General features: G+C 39.6%; 1 protein-coding gene and 1 pseudogene across 7 annotated transcripts in view; one reads left to right on the forward strand and one right to left on the reverse strand.

The window, feature by feature from the left end:
• Positions 1–25,690, reverse strand: part of Ssh2 (slingshot protein phosphatase 2) — a 244,798-nt gene that overhangs the window by 40,755 nt on the left and 178,353 nt on the right. For 6 of the 7 annotated variants that reach the window (XM_021178063.3, XM_085829808.1, XM_029483719.2 and 3 more), the window contains 3 exons: positions 22,384–22,487; positions 17,175–17,239; positions 7,486–7,607 (listed from right to left, as the gene is read on the reverse strand). In XM_021178063.3, the coding sequence (XP_021033722.1) occupies positions 7,486–7,607; positions 17,175–17,239; positions 22,384–22,487 (291 nt within the window). Of the gene's footprint in view, positions 1–7,485; positions 7,608–17,174; positions 17,240–20,766; positions 20,816–22,383; positions 22,488–25,690 lie in introns of those variants that run through there. The other variant, XM_085829809.1, reaches the window with a different exon arrangement.
• LOC110305904 (large ribosomal subunit protein uL29 pseudogene) lies at positions 14,642–14,968 on the forward strand (annotated as a pseudogene).

The raw sequence follows: 25,690 nt of genomic DNA on the forward strand, positions 1-25,690 counted from the left end.
GTCAAGAACTATTTCTGGTTGCTCAAGATCTTGGAATAAATGATTTATTCAACTTTAAGATATACTGAATACAACACTTAACAGTCTTAAAAGGAAAGGCATTAAAAATGTACAGAAGTAATAGTCATGATTTGTTATCAAGTTAGAGAAATAAAAATACAATTTAAATAAAACAGTCCTTGGTCTTGTGTGTGTGTAAATATGAGTGTAAATGAGATTTTAAAAAATAAATTTTATTTTTATTTTATATGCATTTTGTGTGCACTATGTCTGGTGTCTATGAAGGCCAGAAGAAGGTGTTAGATCCCCTGGGACTGGAGTAATAGACAGTTATGAGCTGTCATGCGGGTGCTAGGAATTGAACCTGAGTCCTCTGGAAGAGGACTGCTGAGCCATCTCTCCAACCTCCTGTTTTGTTTAAGAGAGTCTGACTATGGAGTCCAGACTGTCCTTGAACTTGAAATTCTCTTGTCTCAGCCTTCTCTACCTTGAGATTATAGGCACATGCTATCACATCTGACAAAATAATGCTATGTACTGAACTAGCACTGCTGAAATGTAGAATAGGGATGTCAACAACCAATAAAAGGCTGATCGTATTATGGAATACTAAAATATTTTTCAGGTTCTGGGGGTTCTAACTCAGTGGTAAAATATGTGATCTGCCCCAGGTTCAGCCACACACCAGCCTAGGAAGGAAACTGGCTCTAAATGAACAGAACAGGTTGGTGCAGAAAGCCCTGGACTCCTGATCAATTAATTGTATGCTCCGTGACTCCACTTCTCTGGACAACCTTCATCATTTCCGTCCATTTTTTCCTCTTTAAGGATATTTAAAGTTTTCAGTTTTGTTGGGTATGGTAGCACACACCTTTAATTCCAGTATTTGGGACATAGAGGCAGGCATATCTCTGTGAGTCCGAGGCCAGTCTGCTCCATAACAGTTAAGTTTCAGGCAAGTCAGGATGACATTTAAGACTCTTACCTCACACACAGAAAACTTTTTGAAAATACATGAATGTGTATGCCATCTGTTTATGGGCACGTGTGCATGAGTGCAGATGCCAGTGAAGGCCAGAGGATTCAGATCTCCTGGAGCCAGAACTACAGGCAGTTGTAAGATAACCACTGTTGATGTTGGGAACTGAACTTGGATCCTCTGCAAGAGTAATACATACTCTGCTTAGCCATCTCTTTTGCCCCTTATTCAGGATGTATCTTAAGCTGCCTCCTGCTTCTGGACATTTCCCAAAGGATCCTTCATCTGCTCCCTCCCAATATATCTATAGAGACAGCATAGTATAGCAGAAAGAACACTGGACATGGGAGTCGAATAGCGTAGTTAAGATCATGGCTCTCAGTCAGATGGACTCTGGAACCTGGGCTCTAGCAGTAATAATTTTTCTCCAGGGCCTTAACATGGGCTGGGCCAGAGCTCTCTACTTCTGAGCCACTCCTCAGCCTTTAAACCATGTAGTCTTAAACAAATTACTTAATTGCTTATGTTTGTCTCTTCATCTATAAAAGAGGGACAAAATAATCTTTACTGCCCTGTTTTAAGATCAAGTGTGAAAACATATATAAGGGTTTCTAAACGTAATAGTTTCTATTCAGTCAGGATGTGCTCTGCCAGATGTCTGCATTTGGTACTGAGACTCTGACGAGTTACTTAACTCTTCTCAGCTTTGAACTCTTCATCTTTCAAAGTAGGTTACAAAACCTAACCTCACAGGAAAGATTAGAAGGGGAAAGGGAAAGGAGGAAATGATATAATTATGTTTCCTTTCCTTTCTATTAATTATTTATTTACTTTACATCCCAATTGCAGCTTCCCTCCCCTCCCCTTTTTCTCGGGAAAGGGATGCCTCCCAAACGTGTAGTTACGTTTTAATTTTAAAAAAATTAAAAAAGGATTTAAAAAGGCTAGAGAGATTGCTTAGTTAAAAGAACTTGTTGCTCCTTCAGAGGAACCAGGTTTGGTTCTCAGAATCATATGTCAGCTCACAACTGCCTGCAACTCCGATTCCAGAGGATCCAATGCCTTCTTCTGGCCTCTCTGGGCACTATATAGACACAGCACATAGTTCACAGACATACAGGCAGGCAAAACATTTATTTACATAAAATAAAAACATTTTAAAAAGATTTAAAATAAAGCTAGCTGTGGTGGCATAAGGTACCTGGGAGACTGAATTTGAGTGTTTTAGGCACTGGTTTATACAGTAGTATCCTTTTGTCCCCCTGTCTTCCCACCCTTCTCAAACAAACAAACAAACAAACAAACAAACAAACAAACAAGGAGACAGAAAAATATTTAACCTCTCTCTTCCTCTCTCTCAACAGTTGGTCAAGGGATCAAGGAGACATTATAATATAAAACATAGATGCACATCAGACTTTAGTGCATCCAATGTCACAAAAAGTCTGCTACTGGAGAAGGGGGGACAAAACACCCATGGAAGGAGTGACAGAGACAAAGTTCAGAGCAGAGTCTGAAGGAATGACCATCCAGAGACTGCCCCACTTGGGGATCCATCCCATAAACAACCACCAAACCCAGGCACTATGGTAGATGCCAACAAGAGCCTGCTGACAGGACCTGATATAGCTGTCTCCTGTGAGGCTCTGCCAGTGCCTGGCAAATACAGAAGTTGATGCTCACAGTCATCCATTGGATGGAGCACAAGGTCCCCAATGAAGGAGCTAGAGAAAGTACCCAAGGAGCTGAAGGGGTCTGAAGCCCCATAGGAGGAACATCAATATGAACTAACCAGTACCCCCAGAGCTCCTTGGAACTAAACCACCAATCAAAGAAAACACACGGTGGGACATGTGGCACTAGCTGTTTATGTAGCAGAGGATGGCCTAGTCAGTCATCAATGGGAGGAGAGGCCCTTGGTCCTGTGAAGGTTCTATGCCCCAGTATAGGGGAAAGCCAGGACTGGGAATGGGAGTGGGTGGGTTGGGGAGTAGGGGAAGAGGGGAGGGGATAGGGGCTTTTCAGAGGGGAAACTAGGAAAGGGGATAACATTTGAAATGTAAATAAAGAAAATTTCTAATAAAAAAGAAAAGAATAGGTGATTTCAACATCACATTTCTCCAATAGACAGGTTATCTAGACAAAACATAAACATAGAAACATCAGAATTACAAGACATAATACATCAAAAGGACTTAACAGATATCCATAGGAGAAAATTCCACCTAAACACTAGCAGCCCATGGAAACCTCTCTAAAACATCTTGGTATACAAACAAAAAACCTTAACAAATTCAGAAAAAGTGAAACAATGCCATGTATCCTATTTAAGCTTAATAAAATAAGATTTAAAATAGGTAACAAATAAATCTTTAGTAAATATACAAACTCATGAAGATTAATTAACTTATTACTAAATGGCCAAAGATTTAAAATCTTTAAAGTGAAATAACATGTTAATTCATTATAAAATTAACATCAAATATTAACTTAGAATAGGTGTTCTAATGCATCTGAAAGAGATGTAGGGTGTCAGGCAGCAAGATACAAGCAGTTTAAAAGCATCAGTAATACCAAATGAAAACTGTTGAAGGTGCTGCCTGAGTTCAAGGATATCCTGGGCTTCACAGTGAGAACTTCTCTCAAAGGAAAACATCTGGGGAGCAACAAACAAATACCAGACCACAAAGCTCTGCTATTTTATAACCTGAGGCATATGCACTGTATTTTGGAAAACAACTTTAAATTGTATTAATAGGAAACTTTGTCACTTAAAACTACAATACACTTCTTAAAATAAGCTAAATAAATTGGCTACAACATCACTACTTGTATTTATTAATCTGTCTTCTACTTTGACTTAATGGTGTTTTGAAACATATTTTCGTATTCTGGCATATAAAATAATATAATAAATTCCTTTAAGAGTATCTTAGCACTAGCATTCTGAAACCAACAGCACTTCTTTTACTGTAAAACAGGCTTGCTCAACAGAAGACATAACAGGATTTTATGTCTTTAGCTCTTTATGTCCCAGTTTGTTTTCTAGACACTAAAATTTTGTTAATGGAATGGCATCTTTTAGGTATGATGCAGACAGGATCATTAGAACAAAGTGATGTGGTTTGCTGAGGATAAATTACCAGTCACCCATGGGAAGTGTCTGCCCTGGTATCTGATGGCTAACACTCCAGAGTGAGAGTACTGCCTCCAGCCTCCGGGGGGTGGGGGGTGGGGGGTGGGGGGTGGGGGGGTGGGGGTGGGGAAGCCTCAGCAGTTTTCATGCACCACTAGTTCCTGTTCTACAGGGTTTTCAACTGAGGGGTCAAGGGGAACTGAACAAAGGAAATATAGCCACAGCAATTCTGTTTTACTGTACCATTCTGTCCTACAGGGGAGCTGTTAATCACACATGACTACTAAGAAAGTAAATGAAACTTGACTAGTTATGATGAGAATGTTTTTTTACATATCATTATTTTAGTCTTTACTTAAATAGCCAGGTGTCAAATGGCAAAAATACTTGACAATATAGGTCCACTTAGTTAAAAATCCAAATTAGAGGTTAGAAACTTCCATTGGATGTGGAAAGGTAGGTATTTTCCCTATTTCCTCGTCCTTGAGATAGTCTTATATATAAGACTGGATGTCCTGAACTTACTACATAGACCAGACTGGCTGCATCTTCTTGGCAATTCTCCTGCCTCTGCCTCTGGAATGATGGGATTACTGGAGCATGCCACCATTCTCAAAAAATGAGTATTTCCTTACTGTTACTTATGAAAAACACTAGAAGCTACTGCAAGAGAAAGCTTCCTAAAAGTGGTTGCCAAGCCTCTGTAAAGTCAGAGCATATAATTAAATGCTGTAACTGGTATACATGTTCACAACTCATTTCCCAAGTTGACTTTTGTCTTTTCCCCTCCTAACATGTCATTCCTGGGAAAAGGGCAAGGAAGCTCAACTAAAGGATGATGCTCTTGATTGGACTGCCTGTCAGCTTGTCTATGGGGCATTTTCTTTTGATTGCTAATTGATGGAGGAGGCAGCTTATGGTGGGCAGTGCCATCCCTAGGCAAGTGGGCCTGAGCTGTATAAGAACTACCTTATTTATACATGTGAGCCTGGGAGCAAGCCCGTCAGCATCCTCCGCTTTAATTACTGACTCGAGGTTCCTGCCCTGGCTCCCCATGATGTTGGACTATAACCTGTGAGCTGAACTCTTTCCTCCCAAACTTTAAAAATTTTTTTTTAAATTTTATTTTGTGTACATGGGGTAGCATGCTGGAGGCTAGAAGAAGACAACTTGAGTTGGTTTGTTCCACTATGTGGGTCCCGGGGAACTGAACCCAGGTTGTTGGGGTTGACAGCAGGCTCACATACCCACTTAGCTATCTCACCAAGTTCATTTTGGTCAGTGTTTTATGGCAGTAACACAGAGCAAAGCAAGACTACTTCTATGTACAAACTAGAGTAAACAAAGATTTTGGAAGATACTTTCTAGAGTTACGAGGATTTCTCTGCCCCCAACTCCAAATCGGAAGGACAATCATTGTCATCTATACCCCTTCCTCCAAACCCAGGGCTTTGTGCGTGCATGTGCATGTGTGTATAAATTTCCCTAGGCCTGGGCCACGCCCCTTGCTATTGCACAGTTCCATTCTAGTCCTAACCCAGGAAGTCATGGTTTGAGACATCTGGCAGGATTTCCTGAGGCTTATTATCTCAGAGTGTAAAGATCTGCTTAGCAGCCACATTCCACAGGCTTCTCAAAGGTTCTTCAGAAACTGTAGGGAAATACAACAGAAAAGCCTGATGCCTTAAGGATACAGACCCAGCTCCTCCCAATAATCACAATGATCTGGAGTCTGTCTGAGATGTCTTTAATTACAGGAAGCAAAGTACATGTGAGTTTTGAACCCAAGACCAGTGGTATATTACCATGAAAGGCATGTGCCCTTGGATCATCAAAGTAGAGCATTACTGATTGAAAGACTAGATTGGCAGGAGAAAAAAACATTACCCCAGAGCTATGTTTCCATTTGCTTAACTATTATCATTAGTACCCAACAATAAGAGAAAGGTAGAGAATAAGAGTAAATTAGAAATAGTCAAAGATTTTCACCAAGTGTCACTGCCTCTAAAGATCATGGTCGAAACTTATTTCCTAGTTTTATGCCTTGATTTGTGTGTCTATGTGTGTGTACATGTGTTCATGTTTTTATGGGGTACATTTGGAGGCCAGAGGTCACCTTGGGTGTCTTTCTCAATTGCTCTTCACCTTAGAGACAGGTTCTCACTGAATTCGGTTCTCATAGATTTGGCTAGGCGAGCTCCTTGGCTGCTCACAGAAAGTCCCAGGGATTGCCCTGGCTCCACTTCATTTGTTTTTTCTTTGTTTTTTTTTTTTGTTTTTGTTTTTGTTTTTTTGTTTTTTTTTTTTTGGAGACAGGGTTTCTCTGTATAGCCCTGGGTGTCCTGGAACTCACTCTGTAGACCAGGCTGGCCTCGAACTCAGAAATCCCCTTGCCTCTGCCTCCCAAGTGCTGGGATTAAAGGCATGCGCCACCACTGCCTGGCGTGTCTCTACTTCCTTACTGCTGGGATTATAGGCACATACTGCTGTACCTAGATTTTCCACCAATGCTTGGAACTGAACTCAGGTACTTGATCTTACATAGCAAACACTTTACCCTGAGCCATCTCCTCAGGTTGTCATGAATTGTTTTTTAACTTAAAAATTTCATTACCATGTATTCACTGTAAAAGATAAAGCTTCACTGTGATACCTTCATACATCTATGTTAACCATTTTCATAAACATATACATGTGGTGGTTTGGATAAGTACGATACTCTCAGGCTTCTGAGATACGATTTGTGACACTACTTGAGGAGAATTAGGATGTGTGCCCTTGTTGGAGGAAGTGTTTTACTGGGTGGCCTTTAAGGTTTCAAGAGCTCAAACCAGGCCCAATGGCTCTCTCTTCCTGCTGCCTGTGGATCTGGATGTAGAATTCTTTGCTACTTTTCTAGTACTATGTCTGCCTGCATGCTGACATGTTCCCTGCCATGATATGATAATAATGGATTAAACCTTTGAAATTGTAGGCAAGCTTCAATAAATGCTTTTTAAAAAAAAATAAATGTTGTGGTCATGGTGTTTATTTATGGCAACAGAATAGTGATCAAGACATATATCAAGAATACAAACTGGGTTTAGTGGCTCACACCTTTAGTCCCAGCACTTGGGAGGCAGAGGTGGGCTGATTTCTGAGTTCAAGGTCAGCCTGGTCTATATCAGAGAGATCTTGTCTCAAAAAGATAAAACACACATGCACAAACCTCACCCTCTTACCTTCTAGTCCCACTTTATCTTGAATTTTAAAAGCTTAATTATACAAGACACTTTTGCAATAGCTTTAATAACTGTAACAGGTTATTTTAAAAGTAGTTCTCTTAAAAAGTAGTTTTAATGCCCCTTCCCCATTTTTTATGGTATCATACCTGTCATTAGAAGAAAAATCCATCCCCAGGACAATGCTTTCTTCAGTGTCTTGTCTACCATTAGTTGAAACCACGACCATATAGCGTGTTCGGTTTTGGTAAGTACTTTCCAGTCTTACAGCCTGAGGTTAACAGATAACAAAGAAACAAAAAAAATTAGAGAAATTTTAAATCATTTAATCTTTTTCCCCCCCTTTAAGCTAGCATCTCATAGCACCCCACCAAGGCAAGAGAGTCAAAAATTGGAGACCTAAATTCAAATTTCAACCCATATAGTAAACTATAAAAGCTTTGATGTAATACTAAATTAACTGGAGAGAGATAAAATAATACCTGCTATGTTGTTTCTAAGATAACATAAGTTTATCTGGACATACAAACCAAACTTAAGACAGGCCTCATACCCAGCAGTAGAAGTGAACTCAATGAACTCAATGGTGTTTCTTTGGAGACTTTTTTTGAGGGGAGTCTAAATATTGCTTTGTTGATTTTTTTTGTTTTTTGTTTTGTTTTGATTTCAGAGACAGGGTTTCTCTGTGTAGCCCTAGCTGTCCTGGAACTCACTCTGTAGACCAGGCTGGCCTCGAACTCAGAAATCTGCCTGCCTCTGCTTCCCAAGTGTTGGGATTAAAGGCGTGCGCCACCACTGCCCAGTGTTGGTTTGTCTTTTAACCTTACTTTTGCTTGTGTATTACGGTTTCCGACTTTGTGTTATCACAGATTTGTGTGTGTATGTGTGTGTGTCTGTGTTTCTTGTGTATTTTCATTGTTGTTTTGTTTTGTTTATTTTGGTTTGTCTTAAAGAAAGAAAGAGGGTATAGAGATGAGAGAGAGGAAATCATGACTATATTGTATGTAAATTAGTCTATATTGCATGAAAAAATTTATTTTCAATGAAAAATAAAAATATACAGGATAAGTCATTATAAATATACATTATGTTGGTAAAACTCAAAATGCTATAGATGTGTATTTTACTGAAATATATAGTATTCACATATTATAAAGTATACATAATGTTTTATAAAATATATCAATATATTATATGTACATCTCTTAAACAGTCCATGTATCTATACGTACTTATCTGTCTCTACAAGCTTTGGGGTAAGGTAGTAACCATTCTTACCACATCTATTTTTCTTAGTAAGGATTACTTGTTTCACCAAGCTTTAGTCAGGCTCCTACACTTTGTCTAGTCTGTGCAATTTCCTGCAAAATTAAACTTGAGCAGGAACCCCCACTAAATTTACTTATCAGAAGTCTACATCATCTCTACTGGGTAATCCCTAACATTTAACTGGGTTTCTTATCCTCCACCATCTCCTAAGTGAGATGTGATCACCCTGGCCTCTCCTCAACAAAAATCACTTAAGTCATTTTAAATCAAAACTTGATACTGAGGCTTCTCTGAAATCTAAGGCCTATTGAACCACTACAGATGCTAACCAGAGAAGGCCCTTATCTATGGATAAGTTTTTCAACCACCTGCAGGGAAGTGAGGCAGCAAATGGAAACACGCCTGCTGGGCCTCCACGTGAAAACATACTTGTAGTGGTTATTTTTTGTTGCTATGATCAAATGCCATAACCAAGGCGACTTCTAGAAGGAAGAGCTTACTTGGGTTAAGGATTCCAGAAGAAGAGTCCATAATGGTGGGGGAGGCATACCAGCAGTTAGCCAGAGCAGGAAGCTGAGCGATCACAGTTCTATCTTCAGGCAGGAAGCAAGGAGCAAACTGGAAGTTGGTGAGGCTATAAACCTTCAAAGCTTGTTCCCCATGAACTTCCTCTAGCAAGGCTCTACTGATTTCTCAAACTAAGCACCAACTGGGGACCAAGGTTTTGAAGACTTGAGCCCGTAGGAAACATTTTCCACTCAAACCACAACTTTATAGTGAAGATTTTGAGAGGAAAAGCACAAAGTATTTACATTGAATCCACATTGACTACAGGAAAGAATGAACTATTGAGAATCAGGCAAAGGTGTGAAACAGGAGGTCAGTCTGAATGAAGAACCTATTGCTTGACTGGCTGAAGTAAACAGTCCAGAAAAATGTATTTATAAAGAGTATATGATATAGCCTAGTGGTTTCCTTGTCTGAAATTCAGCCTAGATTTCAATAATGATTCAATAATGTAGGTGATTCCATCTATTAAGTTAATTTGGCTCAAAGGTGTTAACAGGTTAATCTTCCCGTCTGGAAACCAGTCTTCTGCTAGCTGCCTTTGGAACAAGATGTAGAGCTCTCAGCTCCTCCAGCCCCATGCCTGCCTGGATGATGGCATGCTCCTGCCTTGATGATAATGAACTGAACCTCTGAATCTGTAAGCCAGCCCTAATTAAATATCATCCATATAAGATTTGCTTTGGTCATGGTTTCTGTTCACAATAAGTAAAACACTAAGACAAACGGGATTTTTTTCCCTCTCTTAATTCTGATTTACTTATTATTATTGTGCTTGTGTGTATGTGTAGATATAGTTGGTGATGTGTAGAAGTCATAGGACAACTTTGTGGAGTTTCCACCTTCATGTGGGCTCCAGGGATTGAATTCAGTTTACCATGTTATACGGTGAAGGAAGCCATTTCAGGGGCTGCCCCATTTATTTTATTTTATTTTATTTTATTTTATTTTATTTTATTTTATTTTATTTCTAGACAGAGTTTTGCTCGGTATACCAGGGTCGAACTCATAAAAATCCTTCTACCTCAGCCTCTTGAATTTTGAGAGTACAGGCCTGTGCCGCAATGTCATCTTCTTCTTAGATTCATTTATTTTATTTAATGTGTATGAATGAATGTTTAGCTTGCATGTATTTGCATCTCATGCCCACCTGGAACCTTTGGAGGGCGTCAGATCCCTTGGAACTGTAGTTACAGATGGATGTCAGTCACCATGTGGATCCTGGGAACTGAACCCGGGGTCTCTGCAAGAGCAGTCAGTGTTCTTAATGGAAGAGCACTCTTTTCAGTCCTTTAAAGGTTTATGGGTTTTTCCTTTTATTTTTAAGAGTCTGTATATGTAGTTCTGGCTGCCCTGGAATTTACAATATAGACTATGTTGGCCTCAAACTCAGAGTGATCCTCCTGTCTCTACCTCAGTTTGTTCTTTGCTTTCTAGAATAAAAGATTCCTTTTTCAGAAACTTGTTAGTTTTTAAAGGTTTTAATTCACTGCCTATTCATTCAAAGTACCTTCAGAAAACTGAATGTAAATAAGGACTTAGGTGAAATCCTGGGCTTACCTGTTAGTGTTATAATGGCAGTGTGGTTACTGAGCCTCTAAAGACCTGAGGTGAAGTGGCACGGTGCCTGAGTCTTGTTTTAAGATATTCCAATGAAAAGAGGAAGGAGGAGGAATGGATGAAAGAAACCAGGTAAGAGTGACAGCTACCAAAACTGAGTCATATATTTATGGGGATATATTTTCTACTTTGATTGTCTGGAAAATTTTTTAGTAAGCTAAAAAAGGTCAGTGCATAAATCATAAAAACAAGGCAAAATGGCTATCAGGCAACACTTATCTGAAATATCTGCTATTTATACATTGCATACACAGTGCTGGCACATGAGCTGAGAAAGCAATGGTGAGGGGAGACATGCTCTCTTCCTTGTGAAATGTATGCTCTATTATTACTGTCTCAAAAAAATCAAATAAGTTAATTAAATTAAATAAAGACAGTTTCCTGTAGCCTAGGCTAGCTTCTATCTTATATTCAAGGATAACCCTTCACTGGTCCTTCTGCCTCCACTTCTCAAGGGATAGGAGTACTGCGGTGATGGATATGGAACTCAGGGCTTCAAGGATGCTGGGCAACAATTAAGTTATGTACTTAGCTTTATGTCTCTGTTCCTAAGAAAAGCTAGGGAAATAAAAACAGCAAAGTGGCTACATTTAAAGCTTCTTTGTAAGAACCCAAAACAATCAGAATAAAATGCCATCGTTCTGATGCTAACTACACAGGCTGTACTCGACACTTTATGCTCCACGAGCAAAGTCTAGAGTTAGTCAATGGATACTGAGGATCATTACTCACACAGAGCTGTGGATAGCAGTGAATACGCATGAGGTGGACTGGAGGCAGCTCTGGATTTCCTTACAAAACACTCAAAGCATATATTACATTTAAAATTACATTTATTTACTTATTTAGTGAGTGTGAGGGGTGTAAAGAAGTCAGAGGATAATGTGCAGACGTTGGTTCTCTCCTTCCCCTGGGTCCTGGGAATAGATCTCAGGTTGCCAGGCTGAAAAGTGCACCAAGCTGAATCATATCACTGGCCCATACATGTTATTCTAACCAGAGAATCTGGTGCAGATGAAGTCAGGTTTAAAAAATTAATTGTGTGCACATGAATGATGTGTGTATCATAGTGCACAGGTGGAGGTCAGAGACATGCCTGTAGGGGATGGTTCTCTCCTTTGAGCATGTGAGGCCTTGGGATCAAACGCAGGTTATCAGACTTAGTAGTTGGCCTCAAACTTGCTATGTAGCCTGGGAGGAGAATCACCTTGAACTGATCCCCACCAGTGCAAGGATGACAGGCAAGTGTTATCATGCCTGGTTTATATGGTGCTGGAGTTGGAACCCAGGGCATCATACACGTTACATAAGCACTCTACCAACTGTATATTCCAGGCCCAGGATTTCTTATAAACAGGTTTTCAGATCTTACCACATGTTTAAACTTGAGCATGCCTTAGCGATCTTTAAAGTAAATGTTCAATTTCTCAAATGTGTTAAAAGCACTTTTATCTGCAAACATAAATAGCATAGAAACAACTGAATGGTGATTCTGACAAATTAAAAAAATCTTGACTCATTTTCCTTAAGTATCTCTGTGTGTAGATATATGAGTATACTATGTTCATGTCTGTGTGCACTATGTATGTGGAGGCCAGAGGTCAACACTGGGTGTCTTCCTCAATTATTCTCTGTCTTATTTTCTGAGATAGGCTCTCTTTCCAAAACTTGAGCTCAGCAATTTGGGTAGACCGGCTGGCCAGCAAGCCCAGGGATCCCCTGCCTTTGCCTCTCCAGTGCTTGGATTACAGGCATGAACTATAATACCAGCTTTTATTTTTTTTTTCCTTTAAATTTCAAGTCCTCAGGGTTGTTCAGCAAGCACTATACAGACTACACCATTTCTTTAGGTTTCTATGACAGTTCATATACCAATTAGTGGCAACTGGTTGGCTAACTCAAAGCTGATAAAAGAACAAAAAAACTTTCTAAATATGTTTGATATCTGGCCAAACTAGAGGTGGGCACCAAGACATTTTGGTAAGTGATATTCAGTGCCTGTGTTTTTAATACTTAACATATAGTATCAAGCGCTCATCATTCAAAAGATCATCTTAAAACTCTCAGTCCAACTTAAACGCTGAAACTAAGCCAAGTGGTTCACAGGTCTCTCTTGCACAAGAGGCTCCCTCATCTCCACCATCTAACTGTTGAAAAGTGTTTTTCTGAGCTCACACCACACTTTTGCTTTAAATTTATTTTCATCACGAGTCCGGACCTTGCCTCTGCATGCAGTATTTGTCCTCAGGGAAGCCGCATTGTAAAGATACACTGTCTAGACAAGCTGCTCACCTGATCCATCAGAAAGAAAGGTTTCAAAAGTATGTAAGCATTAAATTCTGGCCAAAAGAACAAAGTAAAACCAGTAGCTAAGATTAAGATAGACTTTAGATATAACACTAATAAAGAACACTGTCTTTAAGAGTCTGAGGAAGTGTCTAGATAAAAAACAAATCAAGTTATAAAATAAAAAAAATCTATAACTTATATTCTGTAGAATCACTGAAAACTATGACCAAGGCTAAAGATATGGTTCAGAGCACTTATCTAGCCAGCCAAACAGACCCCGGAACTGGTCCCCAGCACGTTCAATAACGCCTTACCAAATCCATGATTAATTTACTGACATGGCAAGACATCCACAATAAACAGACTGGAAGACATTACGTCTCATACTTTTGCAAAACAACAAAACAAAATTAAGCATGGCTATGTTAGTTTACTCAGCCGCCATGCAAATATAAGACCGAGTGCAGAGGTGCTCATTCAAACAGCCAGGAACCGCTTTTCTCAGAGGGAAGGAAACGGTTATTCATCTTCATTCCTTTTTGAACTGTCTGATTTGGAAAACCAAACCAAATCCCATACAATACACTTATTTTTCAGAAAAAAGTAAACTCATTTTCATTGCTGAAAAATTTGACATATTATAAAATCAGGAAACCTTAATTTTCTTAAATTACCCTGCCAAGTTCTTAGCTTTTGTAAAAACTTTATGAGGTTACTGTAAATATTCTGAAACTCACAGATTTCTCGTTTAATTTTTAAGTGGGTGTTTGATGATAAGGAAGAGCACTATAAAACCATTTCTTATTTAACAACTGAAGTTTCTTAAGTACTGAAGTGACATTCATGCCTGCACTTGGCAAGCAGGACTCCTTCACAGGAGAACATTGGGTTTTTGTTTGTTTGTTTGTTTGCTGTTTTCAACGCTTAAGCAAAAAGTGGGTTTTGGTTGGGTTAAGAAGAAAAAGAGCAAAAAAGCAGGATTTTCAGTTGACTGTCCAACTTTTAACCTTATGTACAAGTGCCGAGATAAGAATTTTAGCATTCCAAATAAACTCCAGACAAAAAAGCCTGTGCTCTGGGTCTACAAACGCCCCTTTCAGTTACAAAGTGCTAATTTGTGCACAGTCATACAATGCCTTTACTCATTTTCCTGAAAAGGACTCACTCAATAATCTGAAATGTAGCGACTATAGAACAATTCAAAATAACTGTAAAACGGCTTGGCTTGTAGCTTGAATGCAGAGCATGAGTTAATTTTTTTGAACTTACATTCTGTAAACTTAACACATCCTAGTTACTTTCAGTTGAGGCGCCATACTTTAGTAGGAAGAGGCTTTAATCCTCAATGCTGCCTTCCTAACTTATCCTTCAGTCTTTCAAGATTCATATGGGAAATTATTTTTATATTTAGGGGTTCGAACTAAACTCCAGAAGGTTTTCAATGAGAAAAAGATAAAACCCACGATAGCATCCTTAGGTTTAACTTTTCCCATATTATACCATGTTCAAAAGCTCTCATAGCTCTTGAACCAGGCGGCCTCAGCCATGAACACCACCAAAATGGTCAAGACTAAGGCTCGGGACCTGCGGCAAGAAGGATGAGCTGTTGAAACAACTGGACAGTCTGAAGGTGGAATTGTCCCAGCTATGTGTCGTCAAAGTGACAGGCGTCCAAGTTCTCCAAATCCATCTCCCAAGTCCTCTCTGTTATTAACCAGACTCAAAAAGAAAACCTCAGGAAATTCTACAAGGTCAAGAAATACAAGCCCCTGGACCTGCAAAGAGCTACGCGCTCAGCTCACCAAACAGGAAGAGAAGTTGAAGACCAAAAAGCAGCAGCGGAAAGAGCGGCTGTACCCACTGAGCAAATATGCAGTCAAGGCCTGAGACTACGACAATAAAGTGCAAAACTGACTGGGAAAAAAAAAAAACAAAAGCAAAAAACCTCCAAACAACAACAACAACAACAACAACAACAACAAGCTCTCATAGCAAATACACAGCCTGTACAAGTGACTACTGATACTGGCTTTTGTTGTAGTAAGTATACAACAGGTTTTAGTAGAGTTGTTTTCAAAGTGTGATTAGCATCTTTTGGAAACTTGCTAAAAATGTAAATTCTCTCTCCCTTTCTCCCATACCTCCCCAGCAGCCTGCAAGAACCTAACTGGAGGTGATTTTGATATACCCTAAAGTCTCAGAACCACTGCCTTATAGAGTACTAAAGCTATAAAAACCATGCTCTGTGCCCCACAGCTGGGTTCCCCCAACCCCCATGTATCCCTGGCTGTCCTGGCTCACTCTGTAGACCAGGCTGTCCTTGAACTCGGAGATCTGCCTGTTTTTGCTTCCTGAGTGCTGGGATTAAAGTGTGGACCACCATTGCTTGGTTACAGTTGGCTTTTAAAAGAATTATTTGAGAAATATGTGTATTAAAAAATACAGATGGTCAGCAATATGGTGGCTCAGTAGGTAAAATTGCTTGGTGTGAAAACCTGATGATCCAAGTTTAGTCCTTGGATTCTAGTGTGGAAGGAGAAAACCAACTCCTGTCCTCCATGTGGCATGTTTGCCCTACTTACTCTCTCATGCACACACAAATACACATACTTAGACACATAAAATACCTTTTGAAAATGCAGACAACAATGAGAAGATGGCACAACAGGTAAACTCTCAGTGAGACACCTTATTTCAAAAAAGAAATTAAGGTGGAGAGTTGTGGCAAAGACACTTAACGTCAACCTCTTGCCTCTACATGGCACGCGTGGGTGAGTTTACTTGCACACATGTCAATGCCACACACATTTTTAAAACTTTTAAGAAAAAGTGTGCATCAATCAGTCAGTTAATAATGAATAAAGGAAGAAAATGATTAAAATGGAGAGTTGGTGAGGAAGATGATATCCAACATTAACTTGTGGCCTCTACATGTCTATGTGTACATTCTTGCTTGTGCAAGCGCACTCGCGCACAAGCACACACAAACACACACAGCAGAATCAGCATTTGAGAAAAAAGTTAACAGAACTTTAAAAAGTAAAGCAAATGCAGACTCAGAGAGTCCAGAAGGTCAGAAGCTTGACCAGCACCCACGGGCAGCCTCACACTTTTCTTCTCACATCTCTTCTCGGACAGAGAGTACAACAGTTATTTGAATTTAATATGCTCGTGGACTAAACCTAGAGGATAACTTCAATAACTGCCTAGTGTACTTCCTCCTATCTATTCTGTATTAGCTTCTAGGGAATCTTCCTTAGATACTGTAGCTGGTTCATGTTATTTCTCGGCTTAAAAAAATTATATTTCACAACGCTTCATAAAGTACTGATTGGCTCTATGGCTACCTAGGGGATCAGATACAAATACAAATGTGAATAAGCCACATGGGTTTTTTGTTTGTTTTTTCCTTCCCCCTAAGACAGGTTGTCCTGGAACTCACTATATAGACCAGGCTGGCTTTGAACTCACACAAATATGCCTGCCTCTGCCTCCCAAGTGCTGGGGATAAAGGTGTGCAGCCACCACATTCAGCCCCCATTTCACACTTCTTCAGGTGTCTATTTAATCCTGTCAACTGTGAAAGTAGTTAGGAAATGAGGAAAAGGGCAAAGACGGCCTAAGGTAGCTTGCCTAACATCATGATTAGCAAGAACCTGAGGCCAAGTCTCCTGACTCTGAGGTCAGCAACGGTTGCTGGTTACTTCATTCAGACCTTGCCCTTTTCTATATGTGCTTTTGATTAAGCTATGTTCTTATTTAGAATGAATTTGTCGACTTAATATCATCATCTTTTAATATCTGCTCTGTTCCACAGCCTAATATAAAAGCTTCCCCAACTAGGACAAATTTCCATTTCATTTCTTCCTTTTTCTGAACTTGAGCTGTTGTTATGGAGAATAATTTACAAACTAGCTCACTTTATAGTATGTTTTACAATAATTAAATTCTCAGCTGCACTGTGGGGATAGGCTGTTCTTTATTCTATTCCACCTAGGTCTGAGCATTAAGTTTGAACAAAAAAATAACTTTAATATTTGCTATTATTTTAGGCAGCCTTTTGAGGAAGAAAATGATGATGTCATTAACTTACCAGCCTTATGTTGTCTTCTGGGCGGAGTAATATGAACATTGCTTGAAGATGCTGTTGGAGATCGCCTGGTGAAATTTAAAAGGCAAAGGATGATTATTCTCTATTCAAAAATCAATAGAAAAGATTCTTTTTTACTTTAGTGATTTGTAAAGTTATGACTTACTGAAAGACTGAAATTTTTATTTTTACATTTTAATATTTTACTGTGAGTGCACACTTGCTCATGTATCATGAAGACACTTTCTGAGGAAAGTCAGAAGGCAACTTGTGGAAACTGGTTTTCTCTTTCCACTATGTGGGTGCCAGGATTTGAACTCAGGGTTGTCGTGCTTGCAGAAAGCACTTTTAACCTACAGAACTACCTCATACATTTCTGTTGTTACTTAGGACTGGTTTTTACTATGCACCTCTGGCTGATCTGAAATTCTGTATATGTAGAGGAGGATGGTTTCCAGTTTACAGAGATTAGCCTTCCTCTGCCTTTGGAGTACTGGGACTAAGGGGGTGAGTCACCACACTCAACTCCATCTCCTATTTTTATCATGTGTATATGTGTGTAGGTGTTCAATGAGGCCAGAAGAGGGTGCTGCAGTAGGTTGTGAGCCAATTGCTTTGGGTGCTGAGAACAAACTTGGGTCCTCTACAAAGGAGAGTGTGCTTTTAACAGCTGAGCCATTTCCCCAGGCCCATGAACCTTTTTATTAGACACAAAAGTCAGATAAAATTATTGGTTAGATTTTAAACTTTATTTACTTACAATGTTTTATTTATTTATTTATTCATTCATTCATTCATTATGCCTATGGATAGTCTATCTGCATGTACACCACATGCCAGAAAAGGTATTAAATCACATTATAGATGGTTGTGAGCCGCTACATGGTTGCTGGGAATTGATCTCAGGACCTCTGGAAGAGTAGTCAGTGCCTTTAACCACCAAGCCACCTCTCCAGCCCAGTTTGACTTTTTAAAATAGTAAGAGGGTGTCAGATCCCATTACAGATGGTTGTGAGCCGCTACATGGTTGCTGGGAATTGAACTCAGGACCTCTGGAAGAGTAGTCAGTTCTCTTAACTGCTGAGCCATCTCTCCAGCCCTAATTTCTATTCCTGTAGTAAGAATATTCATATGCATTTAACTTAAATACTGTTAGATTCCTTTTATTTTCAACAGTTTAAAGTGGCTAGTGGATATTAAAATGAGAGTACCTATTAAGTAGAACATACTGGGAATAGTTATTCTCCTGAACAAATTAGGTGTTTTTAACATGCCAACTATTATTTGAAACCTCATTTATTCTTAGATATTTTATAACATTATATTGAAAATCCTTTGAGTTAAAGATATACGATACTAATGATGATGCCAGGCATGGTAGTACATGTCTTTAACTAATCCCAGCACTCAGGAGCCTGAGACAGGTGGATCTCTATGAATTCAAGGCTAGCCTGGTCTACATAGTAAGCTCCATGCAGGCCAGGCCTACACGGGTCTCAAATAACAGCAACAGTAGTACCACCACCAAAACCAAACCCCAAACAAAAGAGACTAAATGTGTGTGTGTGTGTGTGTGTGTGTGTGTGTATGGTGGAAACTCACTATGTTGTAAGATTGTGTGTGTGTGTGTTGGGGGGGAAATTTGAACACAGATACCTTTTATGGGTATGGATGAACAATGACTCCCTCAGAAAACATGGGTTGTTAAGTGATAGTCAGCAGAGGTATGGGATCCCTCTCTACAGTCAGAGTCTCCACAGGCACCCCAAACAACACAGGTGTTGTTATTGCTCTCAGTCGCCTACCAGCACTATATGGTACACCTTACTGCTGATGACACAATATACTTTGGCTGTAGGACATAGAGAAATCAAGCTGGAATTGACCTGGAAGTTCTTCTCTACTGACTAACTCTCATAGTGCCAGAAGGTGCTATGCAGGCCACTGTGGGGAGAAAAGCCATACAGTCCACCCTGCATGCTATAATACTGATCTCCCAGACAGGATGTATCCACTGTACAATAGTGGCACAAAGGAGATGGGGGTAACCACAGGTTCTAACCACCTGGATTGGATTTGAGGCCTGGTCCATGAGAACAAATCTAGACCTAGTACTGTAAACCTGGACTAAAATCCAAGGTTCTAGAGGTCACAGGCTCTAGGGAAGAACTTACTACTGTTGTTTTCTTAAACATGTTGAACTGCCTTTTGAATGTTTATGCTTATACAGATAGATTAGTGCTGCCCTCAACCTTGACCAGAGAAACTTCTCCCTGCAGTGGTCAACAGCCAATAACCATCATACCTTAGAAATCGCTGCAGCTATGGTTACCAGCACAAGAGCAAATCAAACAAGATCAGTAAATATTCCAATAGGTAGCACAAACCGGACTTAGTGGGTTATTAACAAAAAAGGGACTGGCCCTCAAAGGAAGAGGGGGATGTGTTGGAGGTGCCTGAGGAAAGTGGAACGGAGAGGTGGGAGTGCCTGGAGGAGTTGGAAGGGGAGTAGGGGGTGCACACAATCTATTTTTTTTAAATGAAAGATTATTTTAAAAAAGGAATATAAGACACAAATTTTCTTATTTCTCCTACTCTGTCCTAGGAAATCCAAGGATTTGGCTAACAGAGAAAGAGAATATGCTGTCATGGTCTAAGAACCCAAAGCTTTATTTCTGCTTACGTAAGGTACTTTTAAAAGAGCTTTAAGATGTCTGACACAGCCACATAATCATGGATGCCAGTGTAGCATTTTTTTCTTTCACACTAGCCTTGAAGCCTGCACATAACATTTCCTCTGTGTTCACCTCATAGCTTTTAAGTATGACATTAGCTTTGCAAGAAGTAGTGAGCTAGGAAGAAAACCAAGGTGGTGTGCTCAACAGTTGACAAGTCTGGAACTTCCCTTGTTTTTCTCAAGGAACATTTTTTCCTTCCCTCACTGTTTCACTGCTCCCTTCTGACTAATTCCAAAATTACAGAATCCTTTCACTTTCAATATTAAATACAAGATCCAATCTATTATGTCTTAAACCCAGAGACACAATCTGAAGCCAGCTTAGGTTCTATGAAGCCTTGTCTCCAAAAAAACAAAGAAATAAACAAACAGGTATACGCCCCACACCCCAAAAACCTACAACAAAACCCCCTCAAGTTTATATCACATATGGTGTCTCATACCTAAATCTAAATGCACAAGAAGATGAGGCAGGAAGATGACTGCGAATCTCAGGCCTTTCTGAATGTAACTCTATCTGTAAAAAACCCCTAAGACCAGGGCTGCGGATACACTAAAGCAGTAGGGTGTTTGCCTCACATGAGAGCAAGACCCCTGGCTCTGTCCTTACCACAGGGATACAACAAACAACAGCAGCCCCAGCATCTTCTTCTTGAAGATCAGGAGACGTAGCCCTGGAAAGGACTTGGAAGATGCAGAACCTCTGCAGAACCCTGAATAGGAGGCCAAAATTCCAACTCATGGCACTAAGAGGTGCAGAGATCCAGCTGTGTTATTTCAATGTCAGACAAAACCCAGGATTTCCTTCTACTGTGAGGCCTTGCCTGAGGTGTATGTCTAGAAGCTTAGTTTTCTTACCTGTGAGAAGTTTTGCTCTGAGCAAGCTGAGTATTATTTCCTACAGGGAAATCATGTTTATAGAGAGCAACAGTCAATATATCTTTAAAGCCCCTCCTTCACTTTATACTCTTTGCACATATTTCACTACTAGTAGTAGCTAGACTATAGATTAAGTCTGATTAAAGAATTTCCATCATTTTCCTTTTAAAGATGTAGATTGTCATTTACTAATAATATAATTTTTAAATTGTCAAACAGTATTTGGATATTTTAAATGATCAGATAAAAAACTCTATCCAGATTGAAAAGGCACACATAGGAATTCACCAGATACTGTAAGCTCCTGATGTACTCTATCCTTCTACTATGCTGAGCTGAGCCAAGGCAGTTTATGTGGCGGTTTGGCTTTTATAAACTTCATTTCTACATATTTTGCCTCAACTGTCTAGTTTGGATCACAAATCTATTCCATGTTGCCTGTGTTATACCTGCTTTTTTTTTTTTTTAGTGTAAGTGAATAGTAATGTCAAGTAGAAATAGTTTAGTGTGACAAGCTCCCCCCCTTCCCCAAATCAAACCAAGGCCAGGCAGAAGCTTAAAAAGCAACTAACCCCATTTACTATTACATGCCATGGGGTAATTTACCCAAAATTAGTCAGGTGAGTTGGATTTAAAACAATGGTTTGTCTTATTTTTACTCTCCACACGCAACAGAAATAAAGGCTTAGGTTGGCTTATTTCCTTTGAGTAGTCATCTCTCTCTCTCTCTCTCCTTTTTTATTTTTATTTATTTATTTATTTATTTTTGGCAAAATACTCACCTCCATCTCTGATGGAGGATCCTGAGGAGGAAGCACTGAGAAAGTATACCTAAGCTAATTTTCACAAGTTTTCCCTCCCTTATTTAAAAAAACATTGCCATTGACCAAGAGTATTGGTAGGAACTTATGAACATGGCCTAGGGAAGCCAGTTATAATAGTGAACATCTGTAATGAGATGAAAGCCCAAACAAGCAGTAGCACAGCCTCTAAAGTAGATGAGATTATTTTGATTATAGCTAAACTCAACTACTGACTCAATAAGATCCAACATTTCTAGCTTTCACTTCTATGTATGCTCAAGTTCCCTTCCTTGTAATTTCTTCCACTCTTGGAGGTCACAAACCACCAAATTTAAGGCAAAAGGTTTGTATGGTTATCTTTAATTGTCAACTTGACACAGCATAGAATCACCTGGGAAAAGACAGTCAATGAGGGACTGTCTACATGGGATGGTTGACCGGCATGTCTCTAGAAGACTGCCATAATTAAGTTAATTAATGGGGTAAGACTCAGTCCACTTTGGGTGGCACTATTCCCCAAGCAGGATGAGTCCTAAGCTGAGTTAGTCAGAATAGAGATATTGGGCTAAGCACAAGCAAGCAAGCAAGCAAGCGAGCATGTATGCATTCATTTTTCTCCATTCTTGGCTGTGAATGTGACATGACTACTGTTCTGCCTTGAATTCCCTGCAATAATGGCCTGTAATCTGGAATTATGAGCTAAAATAAATCCATTCTCCCACAAGTTGCTTTTTGTCTAAATATCTTATCCTAGAAACAAAAAGGAAACTAAGACATATATGTGCAATTTTACCTGCATGCTTGTTGCGTCTGTGGCTGACTCTTGGTGTAGACGAGCCATTCCCTCGTGGTAGAAAAAGGGCAGCACCTTTGACAGTTAAGAAGCTCTCGCTGATGCTGAGGAAAAAGTTAAGAGAAACATTATTTATTTAAAGAAAGTAGATAGGATGAAGAGACCCAGTTTAAGATTTCTCTTTCTTCTCTATGCAAAATTCCAACTTCATAGGGTGAAGCATGCCTTTAATCCTAACACTGGAAGGGAGAGGCAGTCATCTGATCTCAATTAGCTCAAGGTTACCCTGGGATTAAAGCGAGTTCTATGTCCATCAGGGCCACACAGTAAGACTATCTCAAAACCAAACAAAATGACAAGGAAATTAAAACAAATAAAACAAATAGAAATCAATTAAAAAATTAAAAATCACCCTCCTCCAAACCAACAAACCAAACAAAAAACTCCTAACAAATTCAAGAGGAGAGATTATTCTGGTTGCTCACATATAGTTCTGCCTATTGTAAATAATTTTTTCTAAAATAAAACTTAAGGCATTGCATTTAAATTACACGGCAGGAATTAAGAACAACTTTAAATAAAAAAAAAAAAAAAGGGAAAAGACTCAAACTAGATCATAAGGGTGTGAATCATGGCTCTATTGCTATGTGAGCAAACCTACATTTTCTCTTCTATAAAATGAGGATGCTCTGAGAATCAGGGAACACACCGCTTCCTCCGGTGGTGCCTGGGTTCAAAGAAGTAAGCCCTTAATAATTAGTTATTATTATTGAGTATCAGTGATAGTGTTTCAATAGTGTCCTGATAAGATGAAAATGTTCCTTGTTTTCTTTCTCAAAATTAAATTTTATTTTTAATTTTTGTGGTATTAGGTTCTTGGATCAAACCTGGGGTCTCACATATACTTAAGTGGTGCTTACTGCCCAGTAATACTTCTATATTTATTTATAACAAATCTAGAGTTTGAAAGAAAATACTTATTTTTAAAATACACACACACACACACACACAACACACACACACACACACACACACCTCATTCTCAAGTGTGAGCTCAAGACTTTAGTTTGATTGAAATAGAGCAGTGGTTATGAAACCTGCAGAGAATAGTATGTGTGGTGGTTGATGGGTACAGGTGGCTGCTTGGATAGGACAAATACCTAATGAAGTGATAAATGTCTGGGGTGATGAATGACAATCATCCAGACCATCATTAAATACTGTATATGGGGGTGGGTGCAGGGTGGAGTGGAGAGAAGGCTTATCATTGGTGAAAGGCACTTGTTGCTCAAGTTCAATTTCTAGTACCAGTTACAGGGGATTCAACAAACATAGACATGGTACATTCACAAGTATATAGGCAAAACATTCATACACATAATATAAAAATAAATAAATCTACAGAAGTAAAAATTGTATACAGATATCAAAATATTACATTTCATCTCATAAATATGCACAGCTGCTATGTGTAAATTAAAAGTAAAAAAACTAAAATTGCACTCTCAGTAAGTTGCACTCCACACACACTGAAGAGGACCAGCACAGAGGCAGTGTGCTGTACTTCCTGGAGTATCTCCTGTGTTAACATCATTCATGTGAGAGGCTAACAACATAGGTAGAGAATTATTGCTCAGAACAGAAGGGATTCAAAATTATAATTACAAATGGATATCACTCCTCTAAACTCTTAAGCCTCTCCTTACAACTGATCCATAGATTCATCTACAAAGTTGTTTGGGACAAATACTGAACAGTCATGTCGGCTTGGGTGTCTTTTTACCTCCCCACACACACTATGTCTCTAATCCATCTGTGAATCCCATGGGCTGTACTCTCAAAACTACCTCGGATCTGCCCTCTTACCCCCACATCATTATGACTGATCCATAGTTGTCATTTCCTTCTTTTTTTGGAAGAGGAGGGCTGTAGAGGGTGGAGACAGCGTCTTTCTGTGTATTCTTGCCTGTCCTAGAACTCACTCTGTAGACCAATCCGGCCTTGAACTCAGAGATCCGCCTGCCTCTGCCTCCCAAGTGCTAGGATTAAAGGGATGCACCACCACTGTCCCACATTTCCTTCATACACTATTTTTGCTTTGGTTTTAAAACTATTTTAAACTATTTTTGCTGATTTAACTGGATCTTAGCTACACCCCTAGTTTCCTGAGCTAGAATCTCATGTAGCCATGCTGGCCTTGAACTTGCTATGTAGCCGAGGATGAATCTGAATGAATCTTCTTGTCTCCACTTTCCAAGTATTGAGATCAAGGTGTGAGCCATCATATCCAGCCAATAGTTCTTTAAGACAGTGTTGTATTGAACCACAATTACTTTCCAACCATTTTTCTAGCATTACTATACTGACTTGTATACACAGAAGCTGTATGGTAACTTTTTTGTTAGAAATTAAAGAGGTTTTGTTTAGTTTCTTAAGTAGAATATCACATCACTCGGGATGGCTACACTCACCCTTTATAGTTTATAATAATGACTGTTCTTCTCTTCCTCCCGCCTCTACCTCTTCTGTGTTGGTATTATAGACATGTGCTAATACACCTTAGTGTTTATTCTGTAATAAAAGCTTTTTTTTTGAGCTGCAGAGATGGCTCAGTAGTTAACAGCACTGACTGCTCTTCCGAAGGTCCTGAGTTCAAATCCCAGCAACCACATAGTGGCTCACAATCACCCGTAACGAGATCTGGCGCCTTCTTCTGGAGTGTCTGAAGACAGTTACAGTGTACTTACATATAATAAATAAATTAATTAATTAAAAAAAAGCTTTTTAATACAAGTTGTCAAACAGCTGGGAATGGTGGTGAATGCCTTTAATCCAAGATCTCAGGAGGCAGAGGCAGGCAAATGTAAACTGGAGGACAGCCTGGTCTATATAGTAAGAACATGTCAGACCAAGCCACCTAACCAAGCAAAAACAAAACCAAACCTTTTAAACATATACAAAAGTAGTGCGAGTGTGTGTGTGTGTGTGCACTCGCAGGGGTAGTGCGAGTGTGTGTGTGTGTGTATGTGTGCAGGGGTAGTGCGAGTGTGTGTGTGTGTGTATGTGTGCAGGGGTAGTGCAAGTGTGTGTGTATGTGCAGGGGTAGTGCGAGTGTGTGTGTGTGTGTGTGCAGGGGTAGTGCGAGTGTGTGTGTGTGTGTGCAGGGGTAGTGCGAGTGTGTGTGTGTGTGTGTGCAGGGGTAGTGCGAGTGTGTGTGTGTATGTGTGCAGGGGTAGTGCGAGTGTGTGTGTGTGTGTGCAGGGGTAGTGCGAGTGTGTGTGTGTGTGTATGTGTGCAGGGGTAGTGC

This window comes from Mus caroli, unplaced genomic scaffold (assembly GCF_978045245.1).
Source record: "Mus caroli unplaced genomic scaffold, Mus_caroli_1 scaffold_13, whole genome shotgun sequence".
Taxonomy (NCBI): Eukaryota; Metazoa; Chordata; class Mammalia; order Rodentia; family Muridae; genus Mus; species Mus caroli.